The sequence below is a fragment of the Eptesicus fuscus genome, chromosome 8, assembly GCF_027574615.1.
Source record: "Eptesicus fuscus isolate TK198812 chromosome 8, DD_ASM_mEF_20220401, whole genome shotgun sequence".
NCBI lineage: Eukaryota > Metazoa > Chordata > Mammalia > Chiroptera > Vespertilionidae > Eptesicus > Eptesicus fuscus.
In genome coordinates, this window is record NC_072480.1 from 71,824,748 (window position 1) to 71,837,032 (window position 12,285).

At 36.2% G+C, this 12,285-nt stretch overlaps 1 protein-coding gene across 2 annotated transcripts in view; it reads left to right on the top strand.

Moving 5' to 3' along the window:
• The first annotated feature begins 621 nt into the window (after positions 1 to 621).
• TNFSF13B (TNF superfamily member 13b) overlaps positions 622 to 12,285 on the top strand; it is a 29,147-nt gene continuing 17,483 nt past the window's right edge. For both annotated transcript variants that reach the window (XM_008143944.3, XM_008143945.3), the window contains exons 1-2: positions 622 to 1,115; positions 1,226 to 1,313. In XM_008143944.3, the coding sequence (XP_008142166.2) occupies positions 765 to 1,115; positions 1,226 to 1,313 (439 nt within the window). In that variant the 5' untranslated portion in view covers positions 622 to 764. The remainder of the gene's footprint in view (positions 1,116 to 1,225; positions 1,314 to 12,285) is intronic.

Here is a 12,285-nt window from a genome sequence, read left to right on the forward strand (position 1 = left end):
GGCACCTCCTCAGGGAGGTAAAAGATGACGCAGGCTTCCCTTTAAAATGTATTCCCCCTCCTGTAAAGAACCCTCCTCAAATCTAATCTAAACAGGCTTACAAGTTTCAGTCACATTCTTATTACTTTGCTACGATAATAATAGGAAGATTGCTCCCCAGCGGACTCCTGTGTCTCCCTGGAGGATACTTCATTTTATTTTCTACTCGAGAACTGTTGATAAATCACTCTCCAGCTGAGTACAGTTCAATGCCAGGGCACTTCGCTTATCTGACCTTCACATTAATTCTTTTTCTTACACCATCAGGAACTTGAGGTTTTTTTTTTTCCCCTTCCCTGCAAAGCCACATGGCCCCAGCAGACCCAGTTCTCTCATCATGCCAAAGGGGGAGCTCCTTAAACGCTCATGTCGCTTAGAAGTTCTCTCAAACCCTAAGTTCCACCGAATCAATAGATTTATGGGACTCGTTTGTGTCCGAATGTTTTGAGATGTCATTAAAATTCTGAGAAAAACTGAAAGTGAAATGAGGAAGACCGATTGAGCAATCAGCTGGAAGTGCGAATGCCAGGAAGACCTATTGCACGTAGGGGCAGAGATGCAGCCGTGTGGGGAGAAGAAAATTCAGGAGAATTCTCCTGAGGGCAAGCGCCAAGCTGGCCGCTGTAGTCAATGTAGGACATCAACAAACACAGATAACAGGAAATGACCCATTCCCCGTGGTCACTTATTCTGAAGACCCAAACCTTCAAAGTCCAAGGAGTGAAATGAATGACTCCACAGAAGGGAAGCAGGCACGCCTCTCTCCTGGTCTTAAGAGAAGAGAAGAAATGAAACTGAAGGAGTTTGTCTCCATCCTCCCCCAGAAGGAAAGCCCCTCTGCCCGGTTCTCCAGAGATGGCTCGCTGCTGGCCTTGACCTTGCTGCTGGCCCTGGTGTCCTGCTGCCTCACGGTGGTGTCCTTCTGCAGAGTGGCTGCCCTGCAAGCGGAGCTGAAGAGCCTCCGGGAGGAACTGCTGGAGCACCGAGCTGAGCAGCTGCCAGGCCCTCCCCGGGCGGGAGCAGCAGCCCCCAGGGCAGCTGTGCAGGAAGCTCCAGCTGCCACCTCGGCACTGAAAGTAAGTTCGAAGCAGCAGAGCTGAGTGAGGCCTAAGCACAGTCCTCCCCACGGTGCTGCCTCTCCTTCCTCAGATATCTTTGCCATAACCTGTGTTTTTTCTGCTCTTAGGGGATCTTTGCACCACCAGCTGCACAAGAAAGCAACTTCAGTCGGAGCATCAGGAAGAAGCGTGCCATTCAGGGTCCAGAAGAAACAGGTATGTCTGTGGCCCAGAAGCCTTTGGGGATCAGAGATCCCAGCCTCCACAGGTGTGGAGGATAGCACTGGTTTGGGGGAGCGAGAGGTGGACATAACCTAGAAACTGCGAACTTGACCATCTACACCAGAGGTGGCTTCCCAGCAAGCCCGAGCCCCGGCAGGTTTAATGGGCTGCACAGCATGTTCTGTCCTCCAATGAGCAGCCTTTGTGCATAGAAGTATTTGAGGAGGAAAAGGGGGCACATATTTCTCATCAAATAGTTCACTCCTGTGCCAGAAGCATTGTCCATCACTCCAGAAACAAAGCATTTCATGTTAGTGCAGAATTGGTGCGTGTCTACCTGGGTCATGGAGTGTCAGCTTAAGACAAACATTTCCTGAGGGTGCGCTGTGAAATCAAACGAAGCAGGTGTGTGCGTTTTATTTTGTTTCGTGCTTAACAGAGTTTATTTTATACACACGGACACACTGATTTTAAAGCTTCTCTGCAATGTATACATATCCGTGGTTTCTACCTTTCTTCATGTTCCACTTGTTCCACAGAAGTTTAAAGACTCCTGCAACCTCAGATTTGGTGGGGCCTCCTAAAATGCTCAGCCTTAGTTCCTTCATTTTAAAGACGAAGAACATTTGCATCGCACTTACTAATAACACAATTTAATAAACGCTTGGCATCATTTGACTTTGTAGTGAGGAACATTTTTTGAGCACCTAGAATGTGCCAGGTAGGGATGTCCTAGGATAAGTATTGTCACACCTACCGTTTCCTTTCATCTTCACAGTTGCTGTGAGAAAAACAGAACATGTGTAATTATTTATATGTATTTGTACTTCTGAAGGGAAATGTGTGAAAGACATAGAGACTAGGTGTTCTTCTCTCAGACACACACACACACACACACACACACACACACACACAATCGATGCTTTGATTGTAAATTTGTTTTTCACTAAATGTCTTATTTATAAAAAATATTTTTATTTCATAAAACCATGTTTTTATCTGGTTATCATATATTTGTGCCAATTATCAGAAACAATTGGGTTTAAATATTTTTAAACTAGGAAATGTATTTATACTATACCTTAACACATCAATTATCTTCATATTTTGCATTTTATCATTTGTATTTTCTACATAATTGAAAAAATACAGCATTTATAACATGGTATATTTTTTATTCACTTATCATTATATATTAAGCATTTTCCCAATTGCTGAGTAATTCTCACACATCTATGTTACCTTATTCATTATGCAGTTATTTAATAATCATTTCCTCCCACCCCTTTTTTTTTTACTATAATGGAATACACCAAAAATTTTTTGCAAATCTCTTTTGTGTATGAGGAATTATATGTTCAACATAAATTCTGTAGCTGAAATGTCTGAACTAGATAGGATAAACATTTTTATCACCCTTGCTACTTTTTGCCATATTGTTTTCAAAATGAGTTATAAATGCAATTATAATGTAGTGTACAAGTTCTCCACAGTTTTATAGCATCTTATTTTTTAAAATTTATTTTGGCTTGTTTAGTAACTGTAAAACAGTATCTCAAATTTAATCTGTTGCTTGCTTACAAATAAGAATTAAATTCTTGCCCTAACCGGTTTGGCTCAGTGGATAGAGCGTCGGCCTGCGGACTCAAGGGTCCCAGGTTCGATTCTGGTCAAGGGCATGTACCTTGGTTGCAGGCACATACCCGGTGGGGAGTGTGCAGGCAGCAGCTGATCGATGTTTCTAACTCTCTATCTCTCTCCCTTTCTCTCTGTAAAAAATCAATAAAATATATATTTTTAAAAAGAATTAAATTCTTTCCACATATTTTGATAATTTCTAATTTTATCTTCTGCTAATTGTTATTTATAACTGCTCTCATTTGTCTGTTCTATTTTTTATAATTTTGAATAAACTATATTAGACATATTGTGTATCAAAATTTTGATGTAAATATTTTCACAATATTTTGCTGCTTTTTAAAACTTGTACAGAGATTTTGAATTTGTATATTTTAATATGATAAATGTTTCCTTTTGATTTTCTCTCATACATCAAAGCTAAAAACATTTGTTAGCAACCTCTTAAATAGTCTACTCTATTCTCTGCTGTTTTGACTTTTTTTATAACTTAGTGTTTTAATTTGGTGTTCAACTCATTAATCTTTCTGGAATTTACTTTGGTAGAATATGTCATACTAGCTTTGACTTTCCCTTCTATGTTTTTCTTCCAAACTGCTGCTAAATATCTCAACCAAATTTATTAGATGATATTTTTTAACTTGTTTGTGATGGAAAGCTTACTTTATTATATTCAATTCCTCATATGTAGCTGAATGTATTTGGAGACTCTTTTTAATTGATTTGCTAATCTGTTTATCTGTATTAAATAAAACATTTTTTTAAAATATATTTTATTGATTTTTTTTACAGAGAGGAAGGGAGAGGGATAGAGAGCTAGAAACATCGATGAGAGAGAAACATCGACCAGCTGCCTCCTGCACACCCCCTACCGGGGATGTGCCCACAACCACGGTACATGCCCTTGACTGGAATCGAACCTGGGACCTTTCAGTCCACAGACTGACGCTCTATCCACTGAGTCAAACCGGTTTCGGCTAAATAAAACATTTTAATTAATTTTATAATGAAACTAGAGGCCCAGTGTGCGAGTAGCCCACTGCAGCAAGCCACCGTGCGAGCTGCGAGCCCTGCCTCGCTGCATGAGCTATGGGCCCCAGAGTCCTGCCCACCGGCACTGCCGCAGGACCCATCAATGCACCTCCTGGTGACCAGTCTTTGGTCATTACAGCATTACGACCACTGGGTTTTTATTATATAGATGAGCTTCACTACTAGTAGGATCAGGATGCCTCAGTCATCTTTACCCTTATGTGCTAGTATTCCCTTGCTTCTACATATTAGTTTTAAAAATAAACCTTAACTTTACCATTGCAAAGAGGACATAGGCTCAGCAGACTTAAGAAGGAAAGAATAGAATAAGAAATCAATAACCTCTTGAGTTTTACTCCCAAAATATTCTCTATTAATATTTTAAAACTCCTCCCATGTACATGTTCTTACATATATATGTTTTTATGGCACCAAAAATTATAAATTATATACTGATGAAAAAATGTCCCCAAATAATTTGCAATTTTTAAAAAGCTTAGAGAATAACAGAAAATTCTAACCAAGTGAATCAAAATTACCCAGTTTTCACAGTCCAGATGTAACCATTGTTGTCATCATGTTTGCCTTCAATTTTTATAAACCTTTAATATAGTATATGGGAGTGGGCAAAAGTAGGTTTATAGTTGTTGTATGAAAAATAATAGAATAAATAATAAACTATGTTTCATGTACTCACAACTGTAAACCTACTTCACCCACCTCTGCATATAGTATATATGTGTAGTATATAGTATATATGTATACAGATATATCATGCATCTATATATATTGTACATAGTATATATCTCTATATATCTTTATATCTCTCTTTGTATACTCATAGCATTAATAATCTCAGATGGAAGGTTTGAAGATAAGAGGCTTAGTGACAGGTACTATATGCTATTTGTTGTCAATGAAATCAGCTGGGCTGTTATTATAGGTACTGTCCTTCTGTTTAGTACTACTCTAAAATGAATGTATATACCCAAGAATGTTGTCTGAAACTCTGATTTTGTTGTTATTTGGTAGGATATTCTGCAGATTGAGAAAATTCTATGCAGATTGAGCCTATGCAGCTTTCCTCGTTTTTTTTTTTCCATTCTAGTTCTGATTTGTTTCCAGGAAGACTCAAAACCTTTGGTTGTCCCTTTGACTTTCAAAGTGTTCACTTATGTTCTTATTTATTACTTTCCTATATGCACTTTCAGATCATTAATATTTTATTGGAATTTAAAACTGAGGAGACAAATGAATTTTTACACTGTTTAATTTATATATTCAGTAATATGTAATATTTCTATTAAATACTGAATTTAATTTCCCAATAAGACATGTGTTTTTAAATGTAGGTTTCACTATTCTTTCAAAGTTAATTTAAAAAGGTCTTGTTGCTGTTCTGGAATCTAAGCATTTTCAAATAGCTTGTTGAACTGTTAAAAATGTACATCATTTTAAATAAATGATATAGCATTTGATCTCATGCTTGTTTGTAAGCCACAGCAACATATTTATAGATTTATAGTTAACAGAATTATAATACCGTATTTTCCGGCATATAAGACGACTTTTTAACCTAGGAAAATCTTCTATACGCCCAGTTGTCTTATATGCCGGAAAATACGGTACTCTGCTTTCTACATATACTTCTCAATGACAATGTGCCATTATTTTTTAACTATGTAAAAAAGGTTCATAGCTAAATATTGCCAACTAATATACCAGAATGTTACCTATTCTTATTTTTGATAAATCCAACATAAATCTCATCAGCCACTGCAATGTTATTGTTTGTATATACAATTTATAAGTAAATTTTAGTGTGTTGGTCTAGAAAGCCCAACCTCCCAAGCAGCAGCAAGCCTAGTACTGCCTCAGTGTTTGCTATGAATTACATATCATCTAGCAAAACTGTTATCTATTCATTTGTATATTCCTGTCTGTACAACTAAAGAGTACAAAGGTATGTAGTCTGGCTCCTTTTTCTTCTTCTGTATACTTATCATGGCACTTGCATCTGTAGGTATTCTTTTAATATTTGTAGTTGGATTTGGGCCTCAATTTGAAACGAAATAGATTGATTTGGAATTATTTTGTTGGTGGGATTTTTCCATGTTTCACTTAGAGACCAAGTTATTAAATTTTAAACTTGCCGTTTCAAGCAACTAATTAACCAAAGAATGAGCCTGATCACAAGGCTAGAGTCATGGGAGAGTTGGGAACCACTTGCCTCAGACCTTCTTGGTGCATCAAGTAGACACAATTTGAACTGAAAAGTCATAGAGAAGCTCCTATATTCAGCAACCTCTTTAACTAAAATTTCATGGATTAATGGTTTTATTTAAAATTTTTTCCTTTTCATTGAGGTATTATTTACACATGATAAAGGGTTCATATTTCAAGAATATAGCTTGATGGATATTCATAAACTGACAGCAGTAGATGAAGGAACCACCATCATCCCACACTCCCACTTGCTACTACTTCCAGTCCTCCCAGGGGTAAATGCTGCTTTTACTGAATTTTAAAATTTGCTACTTTGGCTCCAGTTTGTTTTTCTTGATTATGTTGTATTTCAAATAAAAGTCTTACTAAGTTTCATGTGTTTCATAAGATAATTTCTGATTATAGTATAATAGCAGAAATGTGGGGAAATCCAGGATCAAAGAATTGCCACATGGCTCATATTAACTAAAAATTCACTTTTAAATCCCATAAAGTATTTGGAGATATTCCTAATTTTAATTTTTAAAGTGATTGCCTTTAAAAATATTACTCATTAAAATTTCTTCACAAATGGAATCATGATGACCCATATTTTGAACCCTCACCTCACTTTATCATTAATTATATTTGCTGATTATAAACTTAAATTTAGAGAAATCTATTAATTTTTAAAAACCTAAAGATAAGTATCTTTAGCAAGAAAATGAATTCTTTAAATGGGTTTCTACTGAACCCATTATTTATTAATTTTAAATAAAATCAGGTGGCCTTTGTATTTTCTCCTTTTGATAGGATATTTAATGGTTATTAGAAATCATGTGTTTTAAATTATAGAAAGACATACATTATTTTTATAATGTTTATTGTACTTGTCTGAACTATAATAATAAAATTGTGGTGAAAACATGAACAATTCAAAGAAATATAAAAATAAGAGTGCCCATATTTCGTCTTCTAAATATTTATTGTAAGATTTTGACCAAACTGCTTTGTTATTTTTCTTCTTTCTTTATTTATTTTTTAATCCTCACCTGAGGATATGCTTATTGATTTTAAGAAAGAGAGAGAGAGAAATAGCAACGCAAGAGAGAATATCAATTGGTTGCCTTCTATACCTGCCCAGATTGGGGATCAAACCTGCAAACTAGGTATGGAATTGAACCCACAACCTTTCAGATTACAGGATGACGCTCCAACCAACTGAATGAGCCACACCAGCCAGGGCTTCTTCATTTTTAGGTAAACTTTTTTAGTTTGTACTTATTTTAGAATTATAGAAAAGTTGCAAAGATAGTACAGGAAGTTGCCATATATCCCTCCTCCAGTGTCCCCTGATGTGAACATCTTACCTTACCATTGTATTTTTGTCACAACTAAGAAACCAACATTGGGACTTAACTAATAATGAAACTCCAGACTTTATTTGAATTTTACCAGTTTTCCCACTAATATCCTTTTAAGTCTCGGGAATCATCCAAGAGACCACAATGTATTATCATTTTCAAACAGAGTTTTGAATAGAAATTAACACCTAATATTGTAATTTAGCTGTTAATCGGGGGTAAACATTTTCAATTGTTAAAATAAAAAATACCAATACTATTTTTGAGTCTTCTTTTCTGAAATTCATAGTCCATTTCCTTTGTAAGGAAAGATGGGATGTCTGAGGGGTCTATAATGTCCTGTCTGTTTCATTGACATTTCTGGCTCAGCTGTAACTTACTTGTTGAAAGCATAAAATGTAGAACTCAACCATCCAGTTTGTATCAAAATTAGGCTAACTGGAACCTTTTACCCAGCAAGGGCGTGTTCTTTCCTAGAACAGAAACAGCTGGCTGCTGTCATGGTAATCTTTGGCCAGATTCTCCCATGAGTGTTATTTTTTACCCCCTGCTTCAATAATGACAGACTCTTTTATCAGTGTTGCAAGAGCAGGCTTCTGTTCAATTTTCAAAAAAGTATTTGAAATGAAAATAGTGATCTGACAACCAAATCTTTGAACCCTGTTCTTGTCAAGTTTTGGTAAACAGAAGAGCCAGGAAACAAATCAATGGAGCCAAGAGTGATATTGCATCTCTTCCACATATTCTGCAATGCTGCTAGTTTCCAATAATTATTCTAGTTGTTGGGTATTGATTGAAAAACAAAACAGATAAATACAGAAAATAATCAATAAACATAATTAATGAGTAAATTATAATACTAGAAAATGCCAAATACATTGAAAAAGTGAAAATATTAGCCCGGCCGGCGTGGCTCAGTGGTTAAGCATTGACTTCTGAACCAGGAGGTCATGGTTTGATTCCGGGTCAAAGTACATGCTGGGTTGCAAGCTCAATCCCCAGCATGGAGTGTTCAGGAGGCAGCTGATCGATGGTTCTCTCTTATCATTGATTTTATATCCCTCTCTCCTTCCCCTTCCTCTCTGAAATCAATAAAAATATATTTTTTATAAAAGTAAAAATTTTAGGGCAGCATTAAGGGCAAGGAAAGGGAAAGAGGATATGTTTCCATTTCAAATGGGGAGGCCAGGGTAAGTCTTTCTATCTTCTCTTAAAAGCTCAATAATTCTTTATGCTTTCAGTTAAAAAAGAATTCAGACATGGGTAGGTATTTTACACATAAATTTCCTAATATTGAGGGATGTGGTCTCATTATTAATTCTGTAGGATGTGTTATCATTATTAATTCTGTAGGAATGGATAGTATTATTTTTAATGTTTAAGTATGATTTTTATAAGTCAAGTCTTACTAAAAAAAACTACATTGGTAGCTGTCCCTTTTTGTGGTGGGATTTTCTTTGAAAGGATATACCCATTTCTAAGCAGTTAGAGAAGAAACATATTTTCCTCATAATAGAGTGAATAGCCACTATGCCAAGCTCTGAGGTAGGCACTCTGGAATATACAGAAAAGAGAAGAGAGAAACTAAGTTATTGGTTTGTTCCATGTGTACTAAGCTCTGGGTTATGCCCTGTTGGTCTGTGATATCTTTTACACTCTCAATAACCCTGTTAGGTTGTCATTACTGTCTTTATTTTAGATGGTATAATTGAGGCCCAGACAGCATCAATTCCTCCTCTTAACAAACTAAATATTTAGAGAAATTAAACAAAATTAATGTAAAATTTAAGAAAATAAACAATAAGCTCTTTAGCTTTTATAAAGCACATGTAAATTATGACTGCAATGGATTCTTACACTACGAAATAGATATTATTTTCATTATTTAGATAAGAAAACATTTCAAAATTATGTCAGTCTCATGATTAAACAGCTCATTGGTTTGAGAAGTCAATTCATTATCTATTGACTATAAATTCTGAGTTTTTACAATTATGCAAGCCGTATATGCTTACTGTTCAAGTAAGATACCAGATTTGAGAAAAATTACTGACTCCTTTGATACCCAGACTTTTGCTAATATTATTAGCAGTGAGAGAGACATATAGTTATGGAATCATAGGATGTTAGTGATGATGATTATAGACTAAAAGATTACCTACTCCTTGGTGGAGAAGGGTTGAGCTGGTTTTGGAAGACTCAGTAGATTTGGGCAAGAGAAGACTGTATCCTAGACTATGAGAATAGTAATAAAACAGGAAATAGAAAGAGTATAAAAGAGGCCTTATTTTAGTAGGTGGAAGAGGCATAACACATGCCAACACCTTGACATTATCCCTTAACTCTTCTAAATTTTTAAAGATTTTTGCAAGTGCTGATTGATTGAAGTGTTTTTTACAAGTTCAGGCTTTTCTCTCCTTCTTCTCTTCCTCTTATGGCTAGACTGTTTGAGACAGGGGAAATTGAAAATAACTGCCTTGTGATAGCTTCTGACATTAGTTTTGAAGTCAGACATCAACTCATCCTTTTCCTCTTCTAACTGCTGTAGAGTGTGTCAGGGAAATAATTAGTAAGAAATCAGGCAAAAAGCACATAACCATTTACTTTTAAAATATAATAGCATGCTACAGTTCTGTAGATAAAGGTTAAATACTTTATTATTGAGAATTATTTGTTATGGAAAATATTTTCAATATAACATGGGCCCAAAGATTTATTGTTAGAGGGTTCAGATATTATGGAAATAGGTTTTTGTTTTTTTAATAGAACCTATTTTCCCTAAAGCACTAATTTATTTAATGTATTATGAAGTAAGGATGGGTTTTTAAAGAATTATTTGGAAAGGTTATGATGACTATTTTCTTTTATAAATTGTTTCACAGATTTCTGTTTCAGTCTGCTCTAAACCAGACATTACAAATTTGAAAATGATAATCCTTAATATCAGGTGACTCATGGTCTAGGGAGAGAGACAGTTAAAGAAACCATTAGTATGTACAGTGAAATGTATGTTCAAAGTGAAGTGGGATCAGGGAAAGAGCAGATATTTGACCTGAGCCCTAAAGGATGAAGGGGCTTTCACCAGATGAAAAGCTGAGGACTATTTATGCAGATACACGGTCATGGGTATATAAAGATGACCTCCTTTTCTGAAACTGTGCGTTTAAATATGTCTGAGTAGGTGAGTATAGTTCCTTCTGTTCCATGTTTCCATGCCTCTGGTTCTATTTTATTCATCAGTTTATTGTGATAGTTAGATCCCATTTTCTTTTCTGAAGGGTATTTCTTGAAGTAAACTTTTCTCTCCATAGCATCTTTTCTTCTAAAATGTAGATTTCTGCTACTACATGATGGAATAGATCCTTGTATTTCAAAATGTAGGTTGTAGCCAAGTTTTAGTTAGGCTGCGGAGATTAAAATTCAGTTAAAATTAAAAATTTCATATCAATTTTTGATAGGGCTGAAGCATCACTCATTGTGTAAAACTCTCTTACAGGAGTTTTGGGGAAGCAGTCAGGGGAAGGGTTCATTGAAATAGGAAGTAATGTATTATCGTATTTCTTCGGTCTCTTTTTTATCAGCTTCACTTGGTCTTCATGCTCTCATACTGTCCTTCATTATGTTCCCAGTTTGTTGGGTGCAATGTTGTTTCAGGAACAATAATGCTAACACTACTACTACTACTACTACTACTACTACTACTACTACTACTACTAGCCAAGAGTGATTTTGCAATTATTATATACTAAATGTTTCATATGCATTATCTCATTTAATTTTTTAATATGCATGTACACATAACGACAAAAGAAAGATAGAAATTTGGAAATTTGACTTTTGTCAACATCCTCTTCTTTTCTCTCTGTGGAGGAAAGAGTAGAGCTTTAGGTGCTCTGACTGACCCTTGCCTCCCTCACACAAGTAATCAGGGTGCCTTGTGAGTAGTCATTTCTTAAGAAGTGTTTGTTGGAAAAACAGAAACACATCTAAAAGAGGTTTAATGTGGCTATATAGTGTGACCTTTGATATGGTGTGACCTTCAGACTTTAGCTGCTTTGGATGTTTTGTTACTTCTAAATTCAAAGCCTCCTTACAACTGTTCTGCTTGTTACGATGCTTTTACATATTTTTGTGGCTGAGGATCTGCCATAGTAACTGCACTGAGTCACACTTGCCTTATGGCACAGACATAACTACCCTTGTTTTACAAATGTATGAAAGAATCACAAAGTAGGCCAAACATGCTGTTCCTATCGAATTGATCAGATTAACATAAAAATGTGTTAGAAATGTTTCCTTGTTATAAAGGAATTGCAGTTTTTAACATTATATTTCACCTTTAAATGCCAAGGGAAATTTCTTAACAGATTTTCTTATGTGATAAGTCCCTTTAATGGAATTCTTTTTAGGCCAATGCATTTGCACAGCCTCAGAATATCATATAAAACTAGAGGCCCAGTGCATGATTGAATCATGCACGTGTAGGGTCCCCTACATGCTTTCGCTTTCAATCGCGGTGGAGCTGGGTGCCTGTCGGCTGGTGCCAGAGCAGACAGGCACCCAGCTCCCCCGCTTTTGATGGTCTGCGGCGGGACGTGAGCTCACTGCCCCAGAGGCCCCTTCTGTTCCACAGCACAGCCATGGCGCAGACGCTGACCTCGCGCCGCCACTGGCGACGCGAGCTCAGCGTCCTGCCGGCCCAATCGGCTACCCCGGCCACCCCGAGT